We start from the raw sequence: 25,291 nt of genomic DNA, 5'->3' as shown, positions 1-25,291 counted from the left end.
AGTTTGGCTCAGTGGATAGAGCGTCGGTCTGCGGACTGGAAGGTCCCAGGTTCGATTCCGGTCAAGGGCATGCACATTGGTTGCGGGCACGTCCCCCGGTGGGGGGTGTGCAGGAGGCAGCTGGTCGATGTCTCTCTCTCATCGATGTTTCTAGCTCTCTATCCCTCTCCCTTCTTCTCTGTGAAAGATCAATAAAATATAATAAAAAATAGGCAAAACTCATATATGAAAAATTCATAGCTAACATCACACAAAATAGAGGAAAACTAAAATAATTTCCCTTAAGATCAGGAATAAGAAAGGGATGTCCACTTTCACCATTCTTATTCAACAGTACTAGATATCTTAGCCACAGCAATCAGACAAGAAGAAATAAAAGGCATCCAAATTGGAAAGGAAGAAGTTTGCATGTCATTATTTGCAAATGACATGATACCATATATAGAGAACCCAAATATTCCACACAAAAACTACTAGAACTGATAAATTCAGTAAAATAGCAGTATACAAAATATATATCCAAAAATTGGTTGCATTTTTATACACCAATAATGAACTATCAGAAAGGAAAAATAAGAAAACAATTCCATTTACAATTGCATCAAAAAATACCTAGGAATAAATTTAACCAAGGAAGTAAAAGGCATGTACTCAGAAAATTATAAGAAACTGAGGAAAGAAATTGAGAAAGATACAAATAAATGGAAGCATATATCATGCTCATGGATAGGAAGAATTAACATTGTTAAAATGTCCATATTACCAAAGCAATCTATAGATTCAATGCAATTGATATAAAAATACCAATGATATATTTCACAGAATTATAAATTATAAGTCAATAATTTTAATAATTACAGTAATCATTTTAATAATTATAATAATCCAAAAATATATATGTAACAACAAAAGACCCTGAAGAGCCTTAGAAATATTGAGAAAGAAGGACAAAATTGAAGGAATCACACTACCTTATATCAAACTATAATACAAGGCCATAATAATCAAAACATCATGGTACTGTCATAAAAACAAAGAGAATAGAGAGCCCAGAAATAAACCCACACCTATATGGACAATTAATTTTTGATAAAGGAAGCAAGAACATACAATGGAGTTAATACAGTCTCTTCAATAAATGGTGTTCAGAAAATTGGACAGATGTATCCAAAAAAAATGAAACTAAATCACCAACTTACACCATATACAACAGTAAAGTCAACATGGATTAAAGACTTAAATGTAAGACTTAAAACCATAAAACTCCTAGAAGAAAGTATAGGCAGCGAAATATTGGACATTTCTCATAGCAATATATATAAACTTTTCATATATCTCCTAGGGCAAGGGATACAAAAGAAAAAATAAACAAATGGCCCTACATCAAAGGAAAAAGTTTATTTTTTATACTTAACTAGAGGCCCGGTGCACGAAATTCGTGCACGGAGGGGGGTTGTCCCTCAGCCCAGCCTGTACCCTCTCCAATATGGGATCCCTCTCACAATCCAGGACTGCTGGCTCCCAACTGCTTGCCTGCCTGCCTTCCTGATTGCCCCTAACCACTTCTGCCTGCCAGCCTGATCACCCCTAACCACTCCCATGCCAGCCTGTTTGCCCCCAACTTCCCTTCTCTGCCAGCCTGGTCACCCCTAACTGCCCTCCCCTGCAGGGTTGATTGCCTCCAACTGCCCTCCCTTGCAGGCTTGGTCCCTCTCAACTGCCCTCCCTTGCAGGCTGGGTGCCTCCCAACTGCCCTCTCCTGCTGGCCATCTTGTGTCCACATGGGGGCAGGATCTTTGACCACAAGGGGGCAGCTATATTGTGTGTTGCAGTGATGATAAATCTGTATATTAGTCTTTTATTAGATAGGATTGTTCCTGTAATGCATCTTTATTAGCATTTTCTGGACTCTGGGGAGGGTAAAAACGTAAGACCAAGGATCCTATCTCTCACTTATTGGGTTAGTAGCATGTAAAGTATTTACATTTTCCTGAACCAATAGCAATTAATTTTGTTTCCTTGAACAGACGATACATTAATAATGAAAATGAATTATATAAATTCATTTACATAATTTCTATGTTTCCAATAAACATAGAATATGTTTATTCTATAAACATATTAGAATTAATTTTAGGGGGAAATTCATCATGAGAAAGTTACAACAGATATGATAATGTGAATTTCAAGTTAATTATTTTTCTTAAAAAATACATTCATGTGTCTTATATAACAAAATATATGGCCATACATCCAATCTCATGTTAAAAGTAAGAGTTAAGATGGCACTGTGTCTCTTTCTAAAGGATATAACATTGTGAACTATAGTATGCTATTATTTTATGTTTAATATTTCTGTTGTGAACAGAATGATTTCTAATGGTACAATTTGTAGTACTCTCTTATTTAACAACTACATTTTCAGAGATAATTTATACTTATTAACATTTTATATTCCATAAACAATTAAAGATCTAGGTCATAGCTACTGAGAATGGGAAAATACTAAATCAGGTATTTTTACATGATATTCTATAGTTTCAGCACACTGAGAATATTTAGTAATTAAAAGATATGTAATATGATTATCAAAGGTATTGGGAATAAATGCTGATGCCCAGAGGGGCTATTTCCATGGATTGCAGTGTAGGAATAGAATGATAAGTTGATGCTGTCAGAAATGGAAGAAAATAAGCATTTCCCATCATCTACCTACCAACCCTCCTAAACACTGTGTTGGCTGATTCTAATATATTATCTCATTTAACTCCAATACTAAATCTGTCTTGTATGGATTTTAATCCCTAATTTTGCAGATACATAAATAAGTTCAGAGAGGTTAAGGAGTTGCCCAAGGTGACTTGAATATTATTGATAGACTTGGGCTTTGAACCCAGATTCTTTCCCTCTACAGATTGCAGTGAAGCTTGCCTCTAGCAGAGATGCTAGAGGCTGGAGCAAATGTAGAGAGTAGCAAAGAGACTGGGCAAATGTTGCATTTGGTTCCCCAGGCTTGGGAATGTCTAGATGGATGGGACAGAGAGACAGAATGCATTTACGTCTTCAAACTCGGAGTCAGCAATGGGGAAAGAGAGTACACAGATGGTGGCTGTGTATGAAATGCTCAGAATCAAAATTCTTAAGGAAATTATTTTCAACATTTATCCTGTAGCTCTTTCTTTAAAACCAAGGGAAAAGGGGGACTAGAAAGGGAACATAGAAGAAAATGGGCTTATGATGGGAATGGTGATAATGTTTGAGCAGGAGGATAATCAGTAGGATTGAATATCACATCTATATACTATTAGCCAATCACTGCATATGACTTTCTGTGCTGTACCTGAAACCTTCACCCCAACCATCTCTCTCACTAAGCCTGCTCTCTTCTTTTTCAGCAATCATTATCAGGCTAAAGGAATTTTGTAATTATTTATTAGATTTTCTTGGTTAACTGTTAACTTCTGATTTCAGTGGTGTAGCTATACATGAGATGCATGGATGTATGCATTCATGGAGTATAGAGAGAAGAGGAAAGGCAGGAGAACTGAGGTCTATTATTTAGTGACCAGGGGCCCAGTGCATGAATTCATACACCTTTGGTAGGCACAGGGGTGGGGCTCCGCCCATCCTCTGTGCCCCCACCCAGCCCCTCCTACTGCCATGGCTCCCAGTCCCCTGTCTGCCAGCAGCCCTGCTCCTGCTGCTGCTGCTCCCACTCATGATGGCGCCGCCTGCCCCACTCGCACCTGCTGACAGCACAGAGCAAGTGGGGCCAGTGCCATCAGCAGGTGTGAGCAGTGGCTGCTGCCCTGATCACTCCTCAGGAGCAGGGAGTGGTGGAGAAGCACTCAGGGGCCATCAGGGCTGGCAGGTGCCACTTGCACCCACTGATGGCCCCAAATGATCGGGACCAGTGCTGGGCACCGGCAATGGGTGCGAGTGGTGGCTCAGGAGCTGGTTGTGGGTGCGATCAGGGCTGGTGCTGGCAGTGGGTGCAAGTGGCGGCTCTGGTGCTGGCAGCAGGACTGCGGTGCACAGAAGCAAAGAATTTTCAGTAACCCCCAGAAGCTCGCCCCAATGACAGGGAGATGACAGCGACCAGTGCCCCGCCTTGGTCTGGTGCCCTGCTTACCTGCTCCATCATCCCTATGCAGCCAAAGCCCACCATGTTCCGCACATACCCCCTGGTGGTCAGCGCACGTCATAGCGACCGGTTGTTTGATTTTTCTGGTTGTTCCATCATTCTGTCTGTTTTCATATTAACCTTTTATTATATAGGATTAAGTTCTGTCCACACTCCAAGAAATAGCCCCTCTGAAAATGCTAATTTTTAGCAACATATGAGACCACTAGATCAGTTTGTTTAAAGCTACTGTTAATGTCATGTAAATAACTTGGAAGTTGGCCCTAGCCAGTTTGGCTCAGTGGATAGAGTGTCGGCCTGTGGACTGAAAGGTCCTTGGATGGATTATGGTCAAGGGCACATGCCCAGGTTGCGGGACTTGATCCCCAGTGGGGGGAGTTCTGGAAGCAGCCGATCAATAATTCTCTCTCATCATTGATGTTTCTATCTCTCTCTCCCTCTCCCTTCCTCTCTAAAATCAATAAAAAATATATTTTAAAAAATAACTTGGAAGTTAAAGTCTTATGTAAGGATTTACAATTTATTATATATTTCTTAAGATTCTATAACTTTGCCAAAACTGGTTTGGCTCAGTGGATAGAGCGTCGGCCTGCGGACTGAAGGGCCCCAGGTTCGATTCCGGTTAAGGGCACGTACATTGGTTGCGGGCACATCCCCAGTGCGGGGTGTGCAGGAGGCGGCTGATCGATGTTTCTCTCTCATCGATGTTTCTAGCTCTCTATCCCTCACCCTTCCTCTCTGTAAAAAATCAGTAAAATATATTTACAAAATAAATAAATAAAATAAAATAAAGTTTAAAAAAAAGATTCTATAACTTTGCTGTAACTTCAGCCTTTCTTTTCCTGGATTTCCAAAACCATATTCCTTTCCTGTACTTACGCTGATTAGAGGATGGTGGCTAGCATGAATTAGATGAGGGTGAATTAGATGAATATTGGCTTCTTGCAGCATGGTTTAAGTGTTTGTTCTGAATGTGCCTCAATATGAGTTTTTAGAACTAACTAGCTATTAATATTTTTTGAGGTCATACTGTGTTCCAGGTAAAGTGCTAACCAGTTATAGCTTATTCAGTCTTCCTAACCTCCTGAAGAAATAGGTACCTTTATTATCAGTTTTGAAAATTAGGAAGCTGAGGCTTGGTGTGGTTGAAAATCTCCTCAAGGTCACAGAGATGCATAGCAATGCACCCAGGAATCAAATCCAGGAAATCTGATTTCAAATCCCACATATTTACACATGAACGTATTTTTGTCAGTCTAACATCCATACTATGCCCTTTCTATTTATATTCTGAAAGGTGTAGGGGTACATTGTCAACTCTGTTTTAAAATAATTTTTCATTTTTATTAAGCCCTCTTTCTGTGATTGGGAAGCATTAGGTGCTTTGAAAATCTTTCAAATGTCTTCATTGAAATGAACTTTGGTAGTTCAGGAGTTGGCAGAAAAATAAACATTTATTTATTTTTCATTAAGAATGGTTTATTAATTAACTGTCTCATTGATTAAAGGACTAACATAAAATAAATTAATAATTAGATAAAAAGAAGCAAAGAAGCACAAGCACACAAAACAGGGAAATAGCCACAAATATGTACAAAATTAAAATAATTATAATTTAAAAAATTTTGAGCTCTATGTTAATAAAGATTTTAAAATGTAAACATTTATTTATGACAGAAAGATTAAAAGTGGGTTCTGATATTAAGCCTAATACAACTTTGGGATCATATTGAAGTAAGTGGGTATGAAAATAAAAGCTTTTCTAGGAGAGCCTGTTGAGAAAGCTTATTTAAAATATTCAGCAAATTTACAACAAAATTACATACTATAAATAGACTCTAATGGGGAACTAGACAATATTGTGACCAGCAAGGCTTAGCAAAGTGAATATTGGACTTACAATAAAATGGCTAATCATTTCCAGATCATTTCATTCAGGGAAGCAGGGGGTAGAGAGCCTAGCCTGTGCAGAGGTGCTGGAAAGAAGGAAGTAAGAATGTCTACAAGAGAAGAGGTAAAGCAAAGAATAAATTGCCTACCTTCCCATCATTTCTTAAGAAATTGTAAAACTTTCTGATTTGGCCAGGACACTTTTATATGAAAATAAAATCAGTTCATTTCCAGATATATTGACTTAGCTAATTGTTCATAAGAAGGGATATATTTTTTTTGGTCCTGCGATGGATTTTCCAAGATAATTACTTTCCCAGATGTTGGACTTAGCCCATGTTCCCAGAAACTCTTCTGGTTTCTTAAGATTATTTGCAAATTTTATATTTGATCCAACTTTTGTGCTCATTAGTCTTTCCTTTTGTGCACATTTATTTGACTAAGCTAAAAAATGACAAATTACTTAAACATAACATTTTATTAAACACCTTTGTAATTATATTAATTGAAAGTGACATGTGAGAGGCAGTAGATGGCTTTGACATCCATACAGAACCCATGATTTGTGTTGTTTCTAGGTGTGTGTGTGTGTGTGTGTGTGTGTGTGTGTGTGTGTGTGTGTACGTAGGACCTGCAAGTGTTGGCAATTTACTGTTGGTTAATCATTGAAGTAGAAGGAATAATAAAATAAACTATGCACTTAGGCAACCACTGCCCTTTCCTTTCCATGTTGCTGAACATATACTATGGCCAAGGGAAATATTGTATTCTATCCTATGTAGCTTACAGGAGACCCAACCTTGTTGGTGTTTTGTTGTTGTTAATCCTCACCTGAGGATATTTTTCCATTTATTTTTAGAGAGAGTGGGAGAGATGGGGAGAAACGCAGAGAGACAAACATTGATGTGAGAGAGACACATTGTTTGGTTGCCTCCCCGACATGAGCTAAACCAGCTAGGGCTTGTTTGTGTTTTTTATTAGTCCACCTTTCGATTAATTGTTGCTCTTTACCTCCTCTAAGCCTTAAATTAAATAATTTCATAGACTTGAATATTTTTATGCCTTTTATTTTCCAGGCATTATTTCACAATATAATAGCATGAGTCAGAAGTAAACACTGAAATGACTCTCTCTCCAGTGGTTGTCTTAAGCCAGTTTTTTAAAAACCAACTTGACCATAGGTCAGAGCAAGAAGAATTCAGTTCCACTGATGTTGAAAGGAAATAGAAGAAAAAATTTTAAAATCATAAAATTGTGATTATGGACTAAGGGAATAGCAAATTTGGTCAGGTATTTTCACTAGAAAATAATTTATAAGAAAATATAATTATTTACAGAGGTATAACAAAATCTAAGTTTTCATATCTAAGCATTTTTAATGTTAACTTTCACAATGACCTTTTTTCTTGTCATAAGGAAAAAAAGATCATTAGTTGACATTAGAAAACAAACGTTGCTGACATTTGTATCTATCTAATATTGGTATAGAAATTTAATTAAGAGCATGACAGATATTTTTAAAATATGGTAAGTGTAGCAAATGCATTATGTTAATAAAAATAATGGCAAGACATACATAATAAAATACCTAGTATGTATGTATGTGTGTGTAAATAATTCATATACTTTTTATAAAGAAAAACATACTCTAACAATATTACCACATTTTAACTTGAATGCATTATCTTCTGATAAGCAGAAATATTAGTGTACTTCTCTGTGGGTACATCTGTATTAGGCTCATATTTCAGGCTTAATTGGCAAATCAACTGTAAATCTCCATTATATATAACTAGCTAAGGGGACTTCAAATCCTTAAGAAGTAAATATTTAATTAAAATTTAATTTTAAAATGGCTTTATACAACTTTAATGTATTTTAAAAATTAGTAGTCTTGAGAATCCATGTTTACTCAAAGAAGGAAGCAGGAAGGTATACTTTATACCAATGATCATGACCCTGATTCGTGGATACATAGGTTGGCAGAAAAATTTAACTTTCTAGACCCACCTTTTTGTGTGTGGCATTTTTGCTGCTTTTAACAATCAGCCTTTAAAAAAAATGAACTCTGGGCATTGACTATTTTATAGTGTTTTGTCTTTTGCTGATAATGGGGGATTAGCTAATGCCATGATATTCATTAATAATTATTTTCAGAGTTATGGACTGGGAAAAAGGAAATGATTACAGAGTTGTAGTAGCTTCTGTCTTGCAGCTGCTGACTGCTCAGAAAGGCCAGTTTAACCTTTTTTATTCTAATCCCTGATTAGGAGCAAAAGAAGAAATATAATTTAAATAAGTAGAATAGAGAAGAGATACTGGAAATAACTGAAAATAGAGTTTATGCTAATCTACCCCAGTGCTATTCACTCTTTATGATTTTCATCCACTATGGAGAGCCTTTCCTGTTTCGTTTGTTTGTTTGTTTGTTTTCCACACTTCCCTCTACTCAATATAAGTCCAGGTATTTCTTATGTGATTTTAAAACTATCAGTTCACAACTAGCTTTAGTGGTTATTTTGCACTGCAGCAAAAGCATAAAATATAAACCCTGACAATAGGGAAAGAATGCAATTTCTGATTATAAAACAAATAGATAATCAAAACAAAATCGGAAATCCAAATACTGGAGAAAATATATAATACATTTAATCACATACGCTTTAAAAAGACTCAATCTGAGTTTGACAGTAAGCAATTCATGGATCAAACAATACTTAAGTTCCTTTACTAAGATATGTCAAAACAGTAAAAATAACAATTTACATCTACAAATTGAACAGTATTGCATTATTTTTTGGTTGATTTTAATATATGTAATCATATGTACTCTTGTACTTGAGTGATAGGGAAAAAAAGAATTGGCCAAATTAAATATACCAACTTATGCTATATTGGCTACCAAAATATTATTATAATGGTTATTTTTAAAATTCCTGGCTATCACATTTGAAATGTTCCCAATCCTGGCTTATATAATTCAGAAAACCTCAGACTCAACATGACTTTCAAGGACAACTCTGAATGTTAATGTTTCCATTTTCGGCCTCAGAGCAGAAAGAGTTTTATTAACCAGTGTAAGCTGTGGAATGTCAAAGGCTTGATCGACAGTATACACTCCGCACACAAAATAGATGCATAGTCATTTTATTCTAAATTGCTTCACTTGAAAATGTAGCATGAAAATCTAGAGAGAGGGAGTAAAAGTAAGTGATTTTATACTGCTTTAAATTGTTCAGACCTGAAGAACAAAAGTCCTAGGATAAAAATGGTCATGTATTTGAGTTAGTTTAAAGCCAAACCTAATAACTTTCTTTTATACCTGCCATAGGGTTTGAATAAGTAAGCTAGCCTGATAGATGCCAAGCATCATTGTTCACGAGTAGGGGCTGCAGGTTTTCCAGAAAGTAACAAGCCTTATGCCAAACTTGCTTCTCCATTCTTGTGTTATATAAAAAAATGTTCTACGAAGCAAAATGGATGACTAGAAGTTTTGCATATTCTCTGGGATTTTCCAGTAATAATCAGTATATCAAGATATTATCTTGGGGGAACTGGACCTCCCAGGCAAGATGTCTAGGTTCAAGCGCAGCCTTCTCTGTTTACTTCTCCTCTGTTTACTGTTTATTTATCCCACTGATTATCCCTGTTTATCTGTATAATCAATCATACAGCATGATTTTTATTTAATTTTTTTCCTTTTAATCCAATTTATTGAGGTGATACTGGTTAACAAATTTATATAGCTTTCAGGTGCACAATTCTACAATACATCATCTGTTCACTGTATTGTATGTTCAGCATCCCAAGTCAATTCTCCTTCCGTCACCATATATCCCCCATTTACCCTCTGCCACCTCCCCTCACCAACCTCCCCCTGGCAGTCACCACACTGTTGTTTGTGTCTATGCGTTTTTTCTATTTTTTACATTATGATTTTTTAAAGATTGTAATATTGTTTTGTAGTTACCTTTCCTCATCAGTGATTATACTTTTTAAAAAACTAATTCAGCCTATTGCGTTATAATCCTTATATAGTCAAGAAGGGATGAACATATCTGTGCATATTGCCCTCACCAACATTTATCAATATTTAGTTGCTTGGAATATGTAGTGATAAAGTAATTAAACACAAGCAACAAATGACTAAACTAATACATAAGAAAATATTGAGTAGTGAAAATGTTATCTTAAAAAATGATAGAAAAAGAGTAACTAAGAAGCAGATTTAGATAGCATCTGCATGAAAAGCATCTCTGGGCAGGTGACACTTAAACTGTGGGATTAAACAAAGGAAAAACAAACACCTCATAGACACACACAACAGTATGGTGGTTACCAGAGAGAAAGGGGGTTGGGGGAAGTAGAAGAGGGTAAAGGGGGCATAAATGGTGATGGAAGGAGACTTGATGTGGTGAACACAAAAAAAATAAATAAACTGAGTCTTGAATGAGGAGAAATTATTTAAAGAAATGGAGGGAGAACAATTAAGGCAGTAAAATAGCTTGACACATTTGTGAAACAAAGAGGTCGCTGAAAGAGTATCAGTGGGCAGGAATGATGTGCAGTGTTAGACTGGAGAGGTAGGCAGGTGCTAGATCATGAAAAAATTTCAGGTAAAGAGTTTGTATTTTCCTTTTTAGCATGATGGAAATCCATTGGTTTTAGATAGAGGAGTGACATCTGTTTTACAGTTGAGCAGAGGAGAAGGAACAAGCAAACAAGCTAAAATGCAGCAATAAGTGAGGTGGGAGGATAATCGAAGCTCAGGATAGGAGGATGACAAGAATGAATGAGTGGTTAATTAGGTTAGTAATTGAAATTTCAAGTAAGATGATTTAAAAAATGGCTGTTCAATTTGGGAACCTGGAGGTTGACAGCAAACTTTACAGAGATGTTTTAATGGGATAGTGGGCAAAGAGAATAGTCAGGTAAGGAAGTGGAAAGAGCAACTATAAAAAAAAAAAAACACAAAATATTTTTCAGTGAAGAGGAACACATACTAGTATTACGGGAGGAGCAGGAGGGTTACTTGGGTAAGCAGAGTATGTTTTCTTTGGGTTGATAATGGAGAACTGATGTAGAGATAGAGACATTGAAGATGCCAGAGGCAGCAGGTAATTTTAGGTGAAAAGTCCTTGTAAAGTGAGAGGAGGTGGGATAAGGGGCAGAATATACTGCTACACCTTTCTGAACAGATGCTCTCTTTATACTTTTAAGGTCAATTGATGGTAGAAATGTGCAAATTTTTCTGAGTATCTTAACTGGTTCTAGTTTAATAAAAAAAGTATATTACCCAAAACATGGCAGAAAGAAATCATTCATTTGGGAAGAAATTTTAATTTACTTTAAAAAATTATCTTTCAGGTGCTTCAAGAAGATCTAGAACAGGAACAAGTCAGGGTCAATTCTCTCACTCACATGGTGGTAGTAGTCGACGAATCTAGTGGAGATCATGCAACCACTGCTTTGGAAGAACAACTTAAGGTGAGATGATTTTCTTTAATACACTAAATATGAAATTTAAAATAACAAATTGTTACTTAGAAAACAATTAGAAAGTTATAAGATAATTTGTATATTATAAATATTGAGTGCAATATATATACATGTATATGTATGTATATATATATGTATTTATTTATTTGAACTAATTCAAATTATGTACCATTTGTACATAATTCCCTTTCATCAACAATATACTGTTTGCTCACACTAGCTTCCTGGCCTTTGGGGAAATATATAAATGCAGATTAATTTTTTTTATTATAGTTGAATAACATGTATTAGATAATTGATCAAGGGAATATTATTTATGCCACTTCAAACAGACAGTCTAAGAGAGGACAAAGGTAAAAAACATAAAAAGCATTACATTCAATCAGATAACATAAATTGAACACCTGCAGTGTATTTTTTTCCTGGAAGTCTTCAGTTGTAGTCTTGATGAGGGCATAGCAGCATGTTTAAGTCATGAGAGCTTTGTTGGAGCAGATACTTAGCCTTTTATTTTTGTTTTTGTTTTTGTGGTGTTTTTTTTTTTAAAGTAAGGATTTTACTGAACTATAGCATGCGTGCAGAAAAATACATTAACCATAACCCAATAAATTATCACCTCCATCTAACTACCACTGACAAAAATCAGAACATCACCAATTCCCTAGAAGTTCCCCTTGATCCTCCTCCTAATCACTACTCCCATAAGAGTACTCACAAATAACACAGATTTGTTTTAGCTACTTTATAACTTTGTATAAATAGTCATGATACTTAGCCTTTTAAGCCCTCACTCACCTGAGTCATAGTAACTGTGTGCTTGGAAACATGACCAGTACATATAAACAAAGGATAATGTGGATATTATCATATTTTTTCTTCTCTTCCTAATTGGGAATAATAAGGTTTTACTGTAAAAAAATTAAAATAATTTCAACAAAGCCAAAATCCATACACAAAACCATCAATAATATGGGAAAAATACAATTTATTGTTCTCAATGTGACACATACATTCACATATATGTACAATTAAAGATTGTTTTTGAGGCATTCTTTGTACTCACCAAACTCCTGCCTTTCCTTTGTGATAGTTCAGAGCCAGTAGTCTGACACATCTAAGGATTTAATCAGTGAGGGTTTAAATAGCTTTATCTACTCAAGGTTGTTCTAAACATAGTTTCTCTTACTAAACTTATAACAGCATTTCTTAAAGCCTTATCTCTGTTCTCTTTTTATGTGAGTTGTGGTTTCTTTTTTAGCCCAGGGAAATGTCATTTCTTCAGGTTACTGCTTTAGATTGCCAATCTACAATGTTATCTTACTTGCCATTATTAAACAAAAAAAAAGGCCACTATTGTACCCATTTTAAGGAATTCTGTCATTCTGATACAATAGTGTTGTAACTAATTAAGGATGGTAAAATTTTAATACTGTGTTTCTCAGAAATGTTCAGAAAAGATAAAAGAAGGCTAGAGGGCAGAGGCAGGGAGAGTGACTGATTAAAAAAAGTAAAGCAAAGTGTTTCTAAGTCATAGAGTATTTCCAGTTAAAATAACTACTGAAAAAAAAATCCATTTCGGCATCACCAGACCTAGTACTACTAGCTTTGGAATATAATTATTCCAAGGTGATGCCTATGAGACTAGGCCACTTGTAAAAACAGTCCATAGAACTGACAAATGTTCACTGGGTTAGATCTTAGGTAAGGATAAATTAAGAGTGGCAGTCCTAAGGTTTTCTATATTTTTATCCTACTTGCTTTCATTTTTATCTTGTTTTCTGTGTTTCACCCAGAGACATCTACTAAAATAGCTTTGCATATATTGGCTATCCCTGATTCACACAAATTCAATCTCCCTTTATCCATGACTAGAAGCCCAATGCACGAAGATTCGTGCTAGAATGGGCTTTCCTTTCCCTGGCTGCCAGCACCGCCTTTCCACTCCGGCCCAGCCCCTTTCCCTTCAGGCCCCAGAGCCACCTCTTTCCACTCTGGGAACTGCCTCTTTCTGCTCTGGCCCCACCTTCACACTCTGCCCAGAGGCCCTGAGAGACCAGGGGTGGGGCAGAACGCCTGTGTTGTGGCCATGGTGATGACGTAAGCATCCCGCCCCTGTCACTTGGTGCCTGTGTATGCAAATTAACCGCCATCTTTGTTGGGTTAATTTGCATATCACTCCTGATTGGCTGGTGGTGTAGCGGAGGTACAGTTAATTAACATTTGTCTATTATTAGGTAAGATTATCTCCCCCCTTAATTTGTGTTGACTACTACCTCCCGACCTCCTTTCCGCTCAGCTTCCTTTCCCCTTTTGATGTGCTCCTTTCCATCTACATAGCTTCTTACTGTCACCTTACTTTTAGATAATCTAGACTAGTGTATATGTATAAATGGGCAGAGTTAGAAGGAATTAAGTGGTGAGAAACCCCCTGCTTTAGCATTTCTTTCTTCTCATTTCATCAGTTTCCTCAGTCCCTGAGGAATCCATGCTTGAATTCTATGCCTTATTTAACCATTGGTTTGAATTGCCCTGGAATGCTGGGCTCTCATTTGCCTTTGAAATTCTGATGACTCTTTTTTAGGTTCTTTGCAAATGGACCTAATCTTGTCTTACCTAGTTTAATTTTTAAAAGGAAAGGGAGGAGAAAGAGAAGTTGGTAGAGAGGAGGAAAAGAGAAGAAATAATAAAGGATAAGAAAATAGTTAAATACATACATTGGGAGGAGCCTCTTGAACAGCAACACAAGTATCCTTTGCAATGTAATAAAAATTCCACGTGTACGTCTGAGATTATGGACTGTCATATTCCCAGAATAACTCTGTTATCAGTAATAGGAAGAGTGTTAGGAAAGGAAAACAGGTATATGAACTTTATACAAGGGGTGGGGGGGGGGGACTGGCTGGGACATGAGAAGAATCTCTAAAGGTTTTTAGTAGAGCAAGGTCTGGTCATCCATAGCTATTCCCCAAGGTCTGATAGTGTTGAATGATCACTTACAACTTCTTTCTCTGCCATGGTCTTCCATGTCACCAACAATGCCTTAATCCATTTTGTTCAAGTTAGCTGAAGTATCATCCAGAGCCTCAAAATGAATACCCAGTGGTCTTTAATTAAGAGATGCAGATGGGGAAAACTAGGAGTCCTTGATTTAGTACAATAAGGGAGAAATGTGCCCTTTATAATATTTTAAAAAATACTCACCCAAGGATATGATTTCATTGGTTTTTAGAGAGAGAGGAAGGAAGGGGGAGGAAGGAAAGGAGGGAGGGAGAGGGAGAGGGAGGAGGAGAGGGAGGGGTAAGGGGAGGGGGAGGGGGAGGGGGAGGGAGAGGAACATCAACCTCAACCAGGGATTGAACCCACAACCTTTTTGGTATATGGGAATACACTCCAACCAACTGAGACACCTGCCGGGCTGTACTTATCATCTTGAATTAAAACTCTAAAAATAACTCCTCATAGACCATCTTTACATGTGTTGACTTATTTCTATGAACTGTAAGTTACATTTTCTCTAACTTTGAAAGACTTTTAGAGGTCTTCATTTTAAAGGTTTGAAGAAAAACAAAGTTAGATCAGAACATATGCTTAGGGATTCTGAAAGATGGCATGGCTTCTGAAGGATAATATTCTGAAAGAGCAGTCTGTTGTAAATTAATTTGATTCTCTCATCAGTTCAGCTTGTCCCTCAGCAATGTCACCACCGGTCAGAAACTTGTCCTTAACTTTGAGGCTTCTAGGATGTCAGTAGACTGAAAGTCTGATTTATAAACAATGATGCAAATAAGTAATTTTATTGAGAAACAGCTTGGCTAAATAACTAAGGTGGGTAATTTATGTAGAATCTCCAGTCCTGGAGGACATCACCATATCTCTTTCTAATATTCTGCATTCCATTTTTCATTTTTTCAGTGAGTACTTGTTATGTTCTTTCTATGTCCCAGGGATTGTGCTAGGTAACAGGTAAAACAGTAAGTAAAAAGAGAATTTGTCACTTTCTGTCTGGGTCAGGAATGAGTAATTTTTGAGCTGACTGCTTTCCTTTGAACCTGAAAGAATGGCAGCCATTTCTCAGCTCCTTCTTAGAAATCAAATGCTGATTCCTTCTCATCTGTGGTGGGGTTGGCGACTGCTCTCTTGGTACCTGCAATCTAGCAGAAGAAACAGTCCTTAATCAGATATTTACAAAAATGAGCAAATATTTAGGAATAGACACCATTTTTTTCTATGAATGAAAGGAACAAGGCTTCGTAGCAAAAAAAAAATAATAATCTTACTGAAATTGAAATTTGAAGGCATGAAATGATTCTATAGGAAAGTGATGTTTAAGCTAGGATCTAAAGGATATGCTGTAGGGAGCTGTACAAAGTGTGTGTAAAGATGATTAGTGGAGGTGGGTACAATTTCCAGGAAAGAGAAATAGTATATCAAGTGAGCATGTTACCCTCAAGGAAGTGGAAAAAGGGCCAATTTAGCTACAATTGAGTTCAGAACAGTGCTGCTAGAGGAGGCTTGGCAGGTAGACAGGAGCTTACCTAAGAATTGAAATTTGTGTGTGATACTAAACTCCACAGTAATTCATTCAATCAAAAACCATGTATTGAGTAGCAGCTCTCTGCCAGGATGACAGCTGGGATGACTGTGATGAGGAGGAGCTGAGGCAACAGTCACAGAACCTGCCCTTCGGACTTGCACTAACCAAATGCAACCAAAAGTAAAATTATGGCCATGATAAGTTCAATGTGCCAAAAATATAACTTGCTAGATGACCTAGCTTACTCTAGAAGGTCAGGAAAATAGAAGTTAATTAGGCAATGCTAAAGGGTAAGAAAGTGTTCTGGACAGAAGAACAGCATTTATTTATTCATTTAACTAATATATATTGAGTGTTTCCTTGGTACTAGCCAAAAGTCTAAGCTTTGAGGTTAAGTATGGATAAAATATAAATCATTCCTCTATGAAGCTTACATTCTAAGCATGCATCATAAAAAGCAAGTTTTATTCTATGAAAAAGGTGATAAGAAAAAGGAAAATACACAGGGAAATAGAGTAGTAGTTAAAGGAAGCTACATTGAGAAGATGGCATTAAAAGAAAGTAAGGGAGGTGTTTTGGAGGTACACAGGTCCTATGGGGCCTTTTATATTTGAAAAAATGACAACAAATGGAGCATAGAGAAAGCCTTTGTTCTAAGGAGATAGCTGCTTCCAGTAAAAAAGAGTAAGAAACATGGTGAGGCTCATAGATTACAGGAAATGCTCTAATGAAAACATCTTCCAGAGAAAAGGCAGTGCTATTAAAGTCCCATTATTGGATATGTTCTTCTATACAAGTTAATACTTGAGAGGCCAACTAGATGTATTAAAGGTGTCTGAGGCCACACACCCAGGAGTGTTTCTGGCATATAAAAGGTATTTGGACCATTTTGTTAGATGACTTGCAGTGTCAGAAAATTTGGGGGAAAGAAGCTATTGGAAAATATAGCTAGTGAATTGGATAAATTTTGCCTGAGCAGGAGTGGTTAATGGATGATTTCCTCTCCCACATGACTTTAGAATGTCACATACAAATGTCATATACTGGGAAAAGTATGTTTATTGTTTGAAATGTTGCTGTTTATAAAAAGCAATATATTTAAATAAGTTGAGTAAGTTTTTGATAAGAAAGGTCTGATTTTCCATCCATACATGTGAATACAAATATATATATGCTAGAGGCCTTGTGCACAGATTTGTGCACCAGTGGGGTCCCTCAGCATGACCTGCAGGGATTAGGCCAATATTGGTAGTCCAACGCTGCCTGCCGCTCCTGCTCATCTCAGCCCCGCCCCTGTGCCTGATGCAGGCTCATGCCCAGTCAGTCCTGATCAGGAGAGGCTCACGCCAACACAGCAGTGCTTGCCAGCCATGAGCCCTGCATCTGGCACCTGTCAATCAGCTGAGCGGCGCTCCTGCCGTGGGAGCACACTGACCACCAGGGGCCCGCTTCTGCATTGAGCACCTTCCCCTGGTGGTCAGTGCATGTCATAGCAACTGGTCAACTGGTCATTGGGTCGCTTAGGCTTTTATATATATATAGATATGTGTGTGCATCTGTGTATAATCATATAGAAAAGGGCATATATGTATATATATACATTTATATACTTATACATTTACTAGGGGTCCCCTCAGCCCAGCCTGCACCCTCTCCATTCCGAGACCCCTTTTGGGATGTCTGACTGCCGGTTTAGGCCCAATCCCCAGGATCAGGCCTAAACTGGCAGTCGGACATCCCTCTCACAATCCGGGACAGCTGGCTCCTAACTGCTCACCTTCCTGCCTGCCTGATCACCCCTAACTTCCCCCCCTGCCAGCCTGATCACCCCTAACTGCCTCTGCCTGCCAGCCTGATTGCCCCCAACTGCCCCCTTGCCAGCCTGGTTGCCCCTAACTACCCCCTGCTGGCCTGGTTGCCCCCACTGGCCCCCTCTGCTGGCCTGGTCGCCCCCAACAGCCCCCCCCTGGTGGCCCAGTTGCCCCTCACTGCCCCCACTGCCAGCCTGGTCGCCCCATGCTGTTCAGTGGTTTGGTCATCCCTCGCTTACCCCCCTGCCAGCCTTGTCACCCCAAGCAGCCTGCTGTTATTACTGTGATGGCGCCATGACCAATTTGCATATTACCCTTTTATTAGTATAGGTATTTATACTAGTGACCTGACACAAGAAATCATGTGGCCCCGCCCACCCATGCGTGCCCTGCCCTCTGCCCTGCCTTGACACCCTAACCTCTCCACCCAGAGCTCAAGTGTGCCTGGCTTCAACCCCAACCCCTCTGGCCTTCTCTGTCTGCTTCAAGCCCAGCCCTCGGTCACACGAGCCACCTTGGGCTGGTCCCACCTCCTCCGGGCACCTCCCCACTCCCGCCCTGTCTCTGGAGCAATGTGGTGGCTCCATCCCATCATGGCACCAGAGGAGAGTGTGTAAGCCTCCTGCCTGCTGCACTGTGCTCCTTACCCTGACAGGTGAGTGGCGGGGCACTCTGAGTGCGAGCGATGGGTAGTGAAGGACTGGTGAGGGGGGTGCTACAGGCTCTCACCCCCGCCCTCCCTGCCACAGGATGGTCCTGCGTCCTCCGGGTGCCTCCCCATTCCTGCCCATCTCGGGATCAAAATGGCGGCTCCACCTGGCCGCACACACGCACGCAGCCTCCTGCTGATTGGTCATTACAGTATGAGGGTGTCATGATTGTTAGCATATTAGCTCTTTATTATATAGGATATATTTATGTTTTCTCTATGTGTATGGATATATATGTGTGTCTACACACACACACAGATAGGTAGGTAGATAGATAGATAGATAGATAGAGACAGGCAGATGCCAGCCAGTACATGGGCACAAGGTCAATATTAAATCAAAGCAAGATGAAATAGATTATTAGTAAATTGATGCATTCCTGGACATGATATAGTATCTAGATTACAAGGACTAATATTTCTGTTTGTTGCTGTTTTGAATACACTTTACAATTTTATTATTTTTGCTACATTTTTCTAGGATGTTGGCTTCCTCTAAAGAATGTTTATAGAACTAGGATTATTTAATTTTAAGAAAAAACTAAGCAGAGGTAAGGGACACATGAGCAATATTGTCTGTTAAAACAGGAAAGCATTTTTTTCCTCTATGTTATTTCAGAAAATTGTGCTATGAAAAATAGGCAGAATTTGATAGGCTTGGTATGTCTTCTGCTCAAATCTCTTTCCTGAGCCCAATTTCATTTACCCAATATACTTCTGGATATGTCTACCTTAAAGTCTGAAAATCATCTCAAGCTCAACACAGTGAAACTTACCTAATTGTGCCCTACTTTCCTGTGAACTTGCTTCCTTTACTGACTACTCCATTTTTGTTTTTGCGCCACTATTCACCACAACACCTGTACCAAAAATCTGGGCTCATTCCAGACCCATCCCTTTCTTTCCCTATGAGCTCTCTGCATGGAACCAGTCACAACATTCCTTAAGTGCCTCATATTTATTATTTTATCATTGTTCCTGTCACTATTTCCCAAGATAAAACCCGTAATATCAACTCCTGGAAGTTCTTGCCTGCATTCTTACCTCTCTTCAATCTAATCTCCACATTAAAGTCAGTCTGGGCTGTCAAAAGCTTATTTAATATAGTTTCTCCTCTGCTTAAAATCTTAGTCATTTTCCATCCTCTACAGAGTCTGATCACTTAGCTCTACAATTATTTTTTATTACCTGACCCCTACCTATCTCTCAGTACTTATCTCCTTAACCTACATTCTATTTCTGTAAGCCATTTCAGATACTCTGTAGGCCATTATCTTTGTACATGCTATTCCCATTACTCAGAATACTCATGTTTTTCATGTCTGCTTTGAAAACACCTATTTTATGGAGAAAACTCAGTTCAAATTTTCCTCCATGAAGCTGTATTTTCTCCATAGTGATGACCACTTCCTTTTTAGTGTCATCTCTGTACCATACTTATGCCTCTGGTGTTTGGAAGGAAAATAGTCTATTAAAAGGCAGTTTTCAGAAAGACTATAATGTCCCCTTTTCCATCATGGCTTGAAAATGGAGTATGTAATTAAAAGTGTTTATAGTACATAACTTTGGAATACTTTGGGTAGAAAATATCAATGAAATGTTAAAACTTATAGAATTACTAGAGACCCAGTGCATGAATTCGTGCATGGGTAGGGTCCCTCTGGGTGGCCTGCAGGCATCAGACAGAAACCCACAGTCCAACACTGCATGCAGCTCCTACGTGCCGATCCTGCTCATCCTGGCCCCACTGTGCTTGCTACAGGCTCATGCCCAATCAATCCTGATTGGGAGAGGCTTGTGCTGCTGCAGCAGCACTCGCCAGCAATGAGCCCTGTGTCTGGCACCCTCCCAAGGGGAGTGGCCTGCGAGATCAGGCTTAAACCAGCTTTCTGACATCCCCTGAGGGGTCCTGGGTTGAGAGAGAGTGCAGGCCAGGCTGAGGGACCCCACTGGTGCACAGTGCACCATCGGGCCAGGGAGGGACTGTGGGAGGGCTCCAGGGCGTGGTTGGCCCATCTTGCTTAGTCCCAATCAGCTGGACCCCAGCAGCAAGCTAATCTACCAGTCAGAGCATCTGCCCCCTGTGGTTAGTGCATGTCATAGCGACTGGTCGAAAAGTTGACTGTCTGCTCCCTGGTACTCAGTGCACATCATAGCAAGCAGTTGAGCAGCCTTAGCATATCATTCGCATATTACACTTTGATTGGTTGTTCGATTGTTCTGCCGTTTGGTCTATTTGCATATTACCCTTTTATTATTTAGGATAGGATTTGTAAGCTTATAGAGATTATTTATGAAGAAGAATATGGATGAAAATACTTTTTGATGTTTCTCTTTAGTTTCTAATTTTATATGTGGTGAATAAAAGCATGCATAAAAATAGAAATAATTTAAAATATGATGGAAATAATTTCACTATGCCAAGTGTCAATAATTGTTTCCCATGAAGCAATGATTATAATTATTATTAGTTTTATATGCTTATTATTTTCCAAAGTTTTGCATACTGTGTATGTAATACTCTCTGTATTTCACAAATTAAAAAGCCAATACGTAATGAAGTTCAATCCAAGTTCATGTAGCTTGCAAGTGGCAGAGCTGGGGCTGGTATCCAGATCTGTGTGATACCTGCTAATCTCAAAATTTCATAGGAGAAAATTAAATTACTATATGTCCATGAGAAAATTATTACAAGGGAAAAATGCAAGTATGTTGGAATAATATACTTTATGAATATAAATGCTAATTTTAATGTAGTCTAAAGAGAATTCTGACCTTTTTGGTCTCTGAAAATATCTAAACTTTACACTGTAGCCAATGGTTTTTGAAAAATATTTTTGTTGGTTTACCCAAAAAAGGACATAGATCATAATTATAGCTGTAATATGTTACAAAAGTAACATATCCATAATTCCACACTCAAATACACAGATAGTATGTTATCAACAATCAAGAACCCCCCAACAATCCCTATCATAGTCATAAACTTTTTCCACCTCCTCAAAGATAACCTCTATTCTGATGTATAATACCTCAGATTAGTTTTATTTTTAACTTAATAAAAATGGGATGGTATAATATAGTTTTGTAACTGAGTTTTTTCACTCAATATTATGTTTGTGAGATTCATTTAAGTTGCATATGGCATTAGTTCATTAATTTTTGTGGCTGGGTAGTTTTCCTTTGTTGTACACATACAACAATTTAATTATACAGAAAATGTGGATTATTTCCAGTTTGGGACCATTTATGAATAATGCTGCTATGAAAATAATTGTACATACAAAAGCATACATATACATGATTGGAATTGCTACATAGCTTTATAGATATTAACAAAGAGTTTTCCAAAATTGATGTATAAATTTATATTCTTATCACTAGTGAATAAAGGTACAAATTGTTTTGCATCCTTTTCAATATTTGGTATTTCATATTTTTAATTTGAGCCTTTACATTAGCCTTATAATTGCCATCCCTTGTTTTCATTTGCATGTATTAATGACTAATGAGATTAAACACTATTACAATTGTATACTGGCTATTTGAAAGGCCTCTGTTGAAATTTCTATTTTTCTGTAGGATTATATGTATTTCTCTTAGTGACCTGTTGTAGATATTTTAAAATATATATTCTAGATTTTAATCCTTTGTTGATTATCTTTATTATAAAGATGCCTTGCCTTTTAACTCCTTAATGATATGTTTTTTAATAAACAGAAATTTAAAATTCAGTATACTCCATCCTTTTCTGTTATGGTTAGTGTATTTTTGTCCTGAGAGTAAAAATAAAATTTCCTACTCTAAGACTCAGAAGATAGTCTCCTGGATTGTCATATCAGCACCTTTTTATTTCCATTTAGATTCAATTGAAATAGTATGATTTATTGCAATGACCATTCTTTTCTCAATGTTCTACAGTGTCACCATTAACCAAATGCCTATACATGCTTGAGTTACTTTATGGACTCTAATAAGTTTTGTTTGTAAATATGCCTGTACTTATGTCAATGCCACATTGATTTAATACTATAGCTTTATGACAAATTTTGATATTTGGTAGTATTGTGAAAGAAAAATTGAAAGAGGTGATAAAACAGGTGAGGAAAAATTTATTCAAGATTATTACAATAGAGGAGAGAATGAACTCATTTCCACTGAACAAAAGGCTGGAGAGGTTGTAAGTGCTGGGATGAGCTAGTCTAAGAGCACTGGAGGACATTATAGGATTGGATAATGTGATTATGCTTTCTGTGTTTGTTAACTGTCCCTTATCAGAGTTAAGCTATCACCCTCCTTTGGAGTCTGGGAGACAGAGGTACTATCTTTCTTTTTTATTTTATTTTATTTACCGTTATGGTTGAAAGTATTACAAATGCCTCCCCCTTTTTATTCCTATTGATCCTCTCCACCCTGTACCTGCACCTTCCAGGCCTTCAATACACTATTGTTTATGTCCATGTTCTATGCCATTTTATATAAAACTAGTGGCCCAGTGCACAAAATTCATGCACATTAAAAGGGAATTAATGAGAGGAAATATTTTAATATTGCTATTGCCCTTTCTCTATAATAGAAGTGTCAGAGATGAAAGAAAATTAGTAAAATGTATACGAAAATCTCCCTCCTGTCAGAGTCTGGGGCACGCTGTGGGACCAAGAGTCAAGTCCCCACCCACCTGCACACGCCTCAAAATTTCTCGAGACCCAGACCCGGCTGGCCCCACCCCCATCAAGCCCCGCAGGGCAGGGGGGTGCAGCCTCAGGTCCCCTGTCAAGCCCCACTGGGTGGGGGATGCAGCCTCAGGTCCCCTAGCCTGGCCTCAGGTCCCTTGGCCCAGGCATGAGGGCATGAGGGTGCGATGACCATTTGCATGTTAGTTCTTTATTATATAGGATAAGTTTCCCAGTTAATCTCTTTCAACACACCACCCACCCCCACATACTGATTCCTCAGTCTATTATATGCTTCTATGATTCTGTATCTATTTTGTTCATTAAATTTCACCTATGACTGAGATCAGGTGATACTTAGGTTTCTCTGACTGTCTTATTTCACTTAGCATAATACTCTCCAGATTGCTCCATGATGTCTCAAAGGTTAAGAGATACTTCCTTCTCACAGCTGCATAGTATTCAATGGTGTAAATGTACCACAGCTTTTTTATCCTCTCATCTACTGATGGGAACTTGAATTGGTGATTTCTTATAGATGGAATATTCCAATGTCAATAGTTAGAATGATGCATAGAGGGATATATGTTTTTCACTCACTTGATTACAAATAAGACACATATTCGAGCATTCTCCTGGTTTAAACATATAAAAGTCAAAGGTTTTCAACTCTTGTACAAAACATAAGTCCCAGTAGACTATAGGTAACATATGAATACCTAGTAATTTTGGTGTCATCCTAAAATGTTTTATTGTATTTTGTATTAAAAATTCATCTGTGCTCTAGATTTATTACATTTGGACACAAAATCTTAGTTTCCGAATCCGTAACAATCACAAGCATATCCATAATTTATCATAATTTTCAGAGCATGTTCACATTTGTTGACCTCTATTTGACGCTACTAGCAGTGACCTAGCTTGGAGGGTACCAGAGCAGGTATCATTATCTCCATTTCACCAGTGGGAAAACTAAATAATATCAAGATCTGAGAATTTTCTGACAGATATTACCAAGTTGTGCAACAGCAAATCTGGGACAAGAATTCAGGCAATCTGTACTTTAAGCATAGTGATGTGTATAGCAGGTGAGCAGATTCATAGATTTCACTATATGATAATGCCTATTATAATTAAAGATCTTGACATTGATGTAGAGAAGACAGGATTTCACATGTGACTCTCACCTCTATGGGTCATCAAATTCACCATAAATAGTTCTGCTGTTACATCAACACTGGTAGGCCATTATTTAATGAAGAAGTAATAAGAAAATGTTTCTAAGACAATTCTTTGGAGAAAGGCCCGTATTAATAACTACAGTGGTGTATTCAGCTTTGAGACATTTATACACTGTGTGAAATTCATGTATTACTCAACAAGACATGAAGCACAAAGGTCCCCCTCAAGAAGCAGAGAGGTGGGAGGCATGAAACAATAAGGGACAGTATACCCTCAAGCTACCAAAGAATGCCTGGGAATGTGCTGAATGCTGGGAAGAATGCTGTCATTCTGGAATACTCCTTAGGATTTCTGCTCTTTATTTTCTGGTATCCCAGTTGAATAGACCAGTGGGAGCTGGAGAGTACAAAGTTTATTAAGCTGCCACAGAACATTAAATATTAGCCCTCAAATAATAACAGCAACAACAACAACACAGCCTTCCAAATTTATTCATTAGCACTTTATGAACTCATAAAAATAAATAATATATGGAACCGACTGTAACAACATAGAAAAATATGCTTCAAGTTAAAAATCTCACTATATTTTTAGCATAATCACCAAGACAGAATTTCATTAGTGAGTCAGACAGTCATATTTACCTTTAAAAAATAAGTTCCTACAAAGAGCACATCTTCTTGATCTGGAAGTATATTTGCTGATTTGTGTTTAATATTTCAAACAAATATAGACTTCTAATGTCAAAATGTTTTAGATCAAATTACAACTTTAGGCTTCAAATCTTTGCCAAGTGGGTTAGATAAAATATTTTTTAAAAATCTAGTCACACTTTTGCTAAAATTAAAT

The 25,291-nt window shown here is 37.7% G+C and overlaps 1 protein-coding gene across 2 annotated transcripts in view; it reads left to right on the top strand.

Annotated features, from left to right (window-relative positions):
• Nucleotides 1–25,291, top strand: part of DMD (dystrophin) — a 2,362,317-nt gene that overhangs the window by 679,567 nt on the left and 1,657,459 nt on the right. For both annotated transcript variants that reach the window (XM_079764882.1, XM_079764883.1), the window contains exon 13: nt 11,402–11,521. In XM_079764882.1, coding sequence (XP_079621008.1) covers nt 11,402–11,521 — 120 coding nt within the window. The remainder of the gene's footprint in view (nt 1–11,401; nt 11,522–25,291) is intronic.

This window comes from Cnephaeus nilssonii, assembly GCF_951640355.1.
Source record: "Cnephaeus nilssonii genome assembly, chromosome: X".
In the NCBI taxonomy this organism is placed as follows: domain Eukaryota; kingdom Metazoa; phylum Chordata; class Mammalia; order Chiroptera; family Vespertilionidae; genus Cnephaeus; species Cnephaeus nilssonii.
Note: the sequence above shows the minus strand (reverse complement) of the source record. Positions and strands in the feature narration are given on the sequence as shown.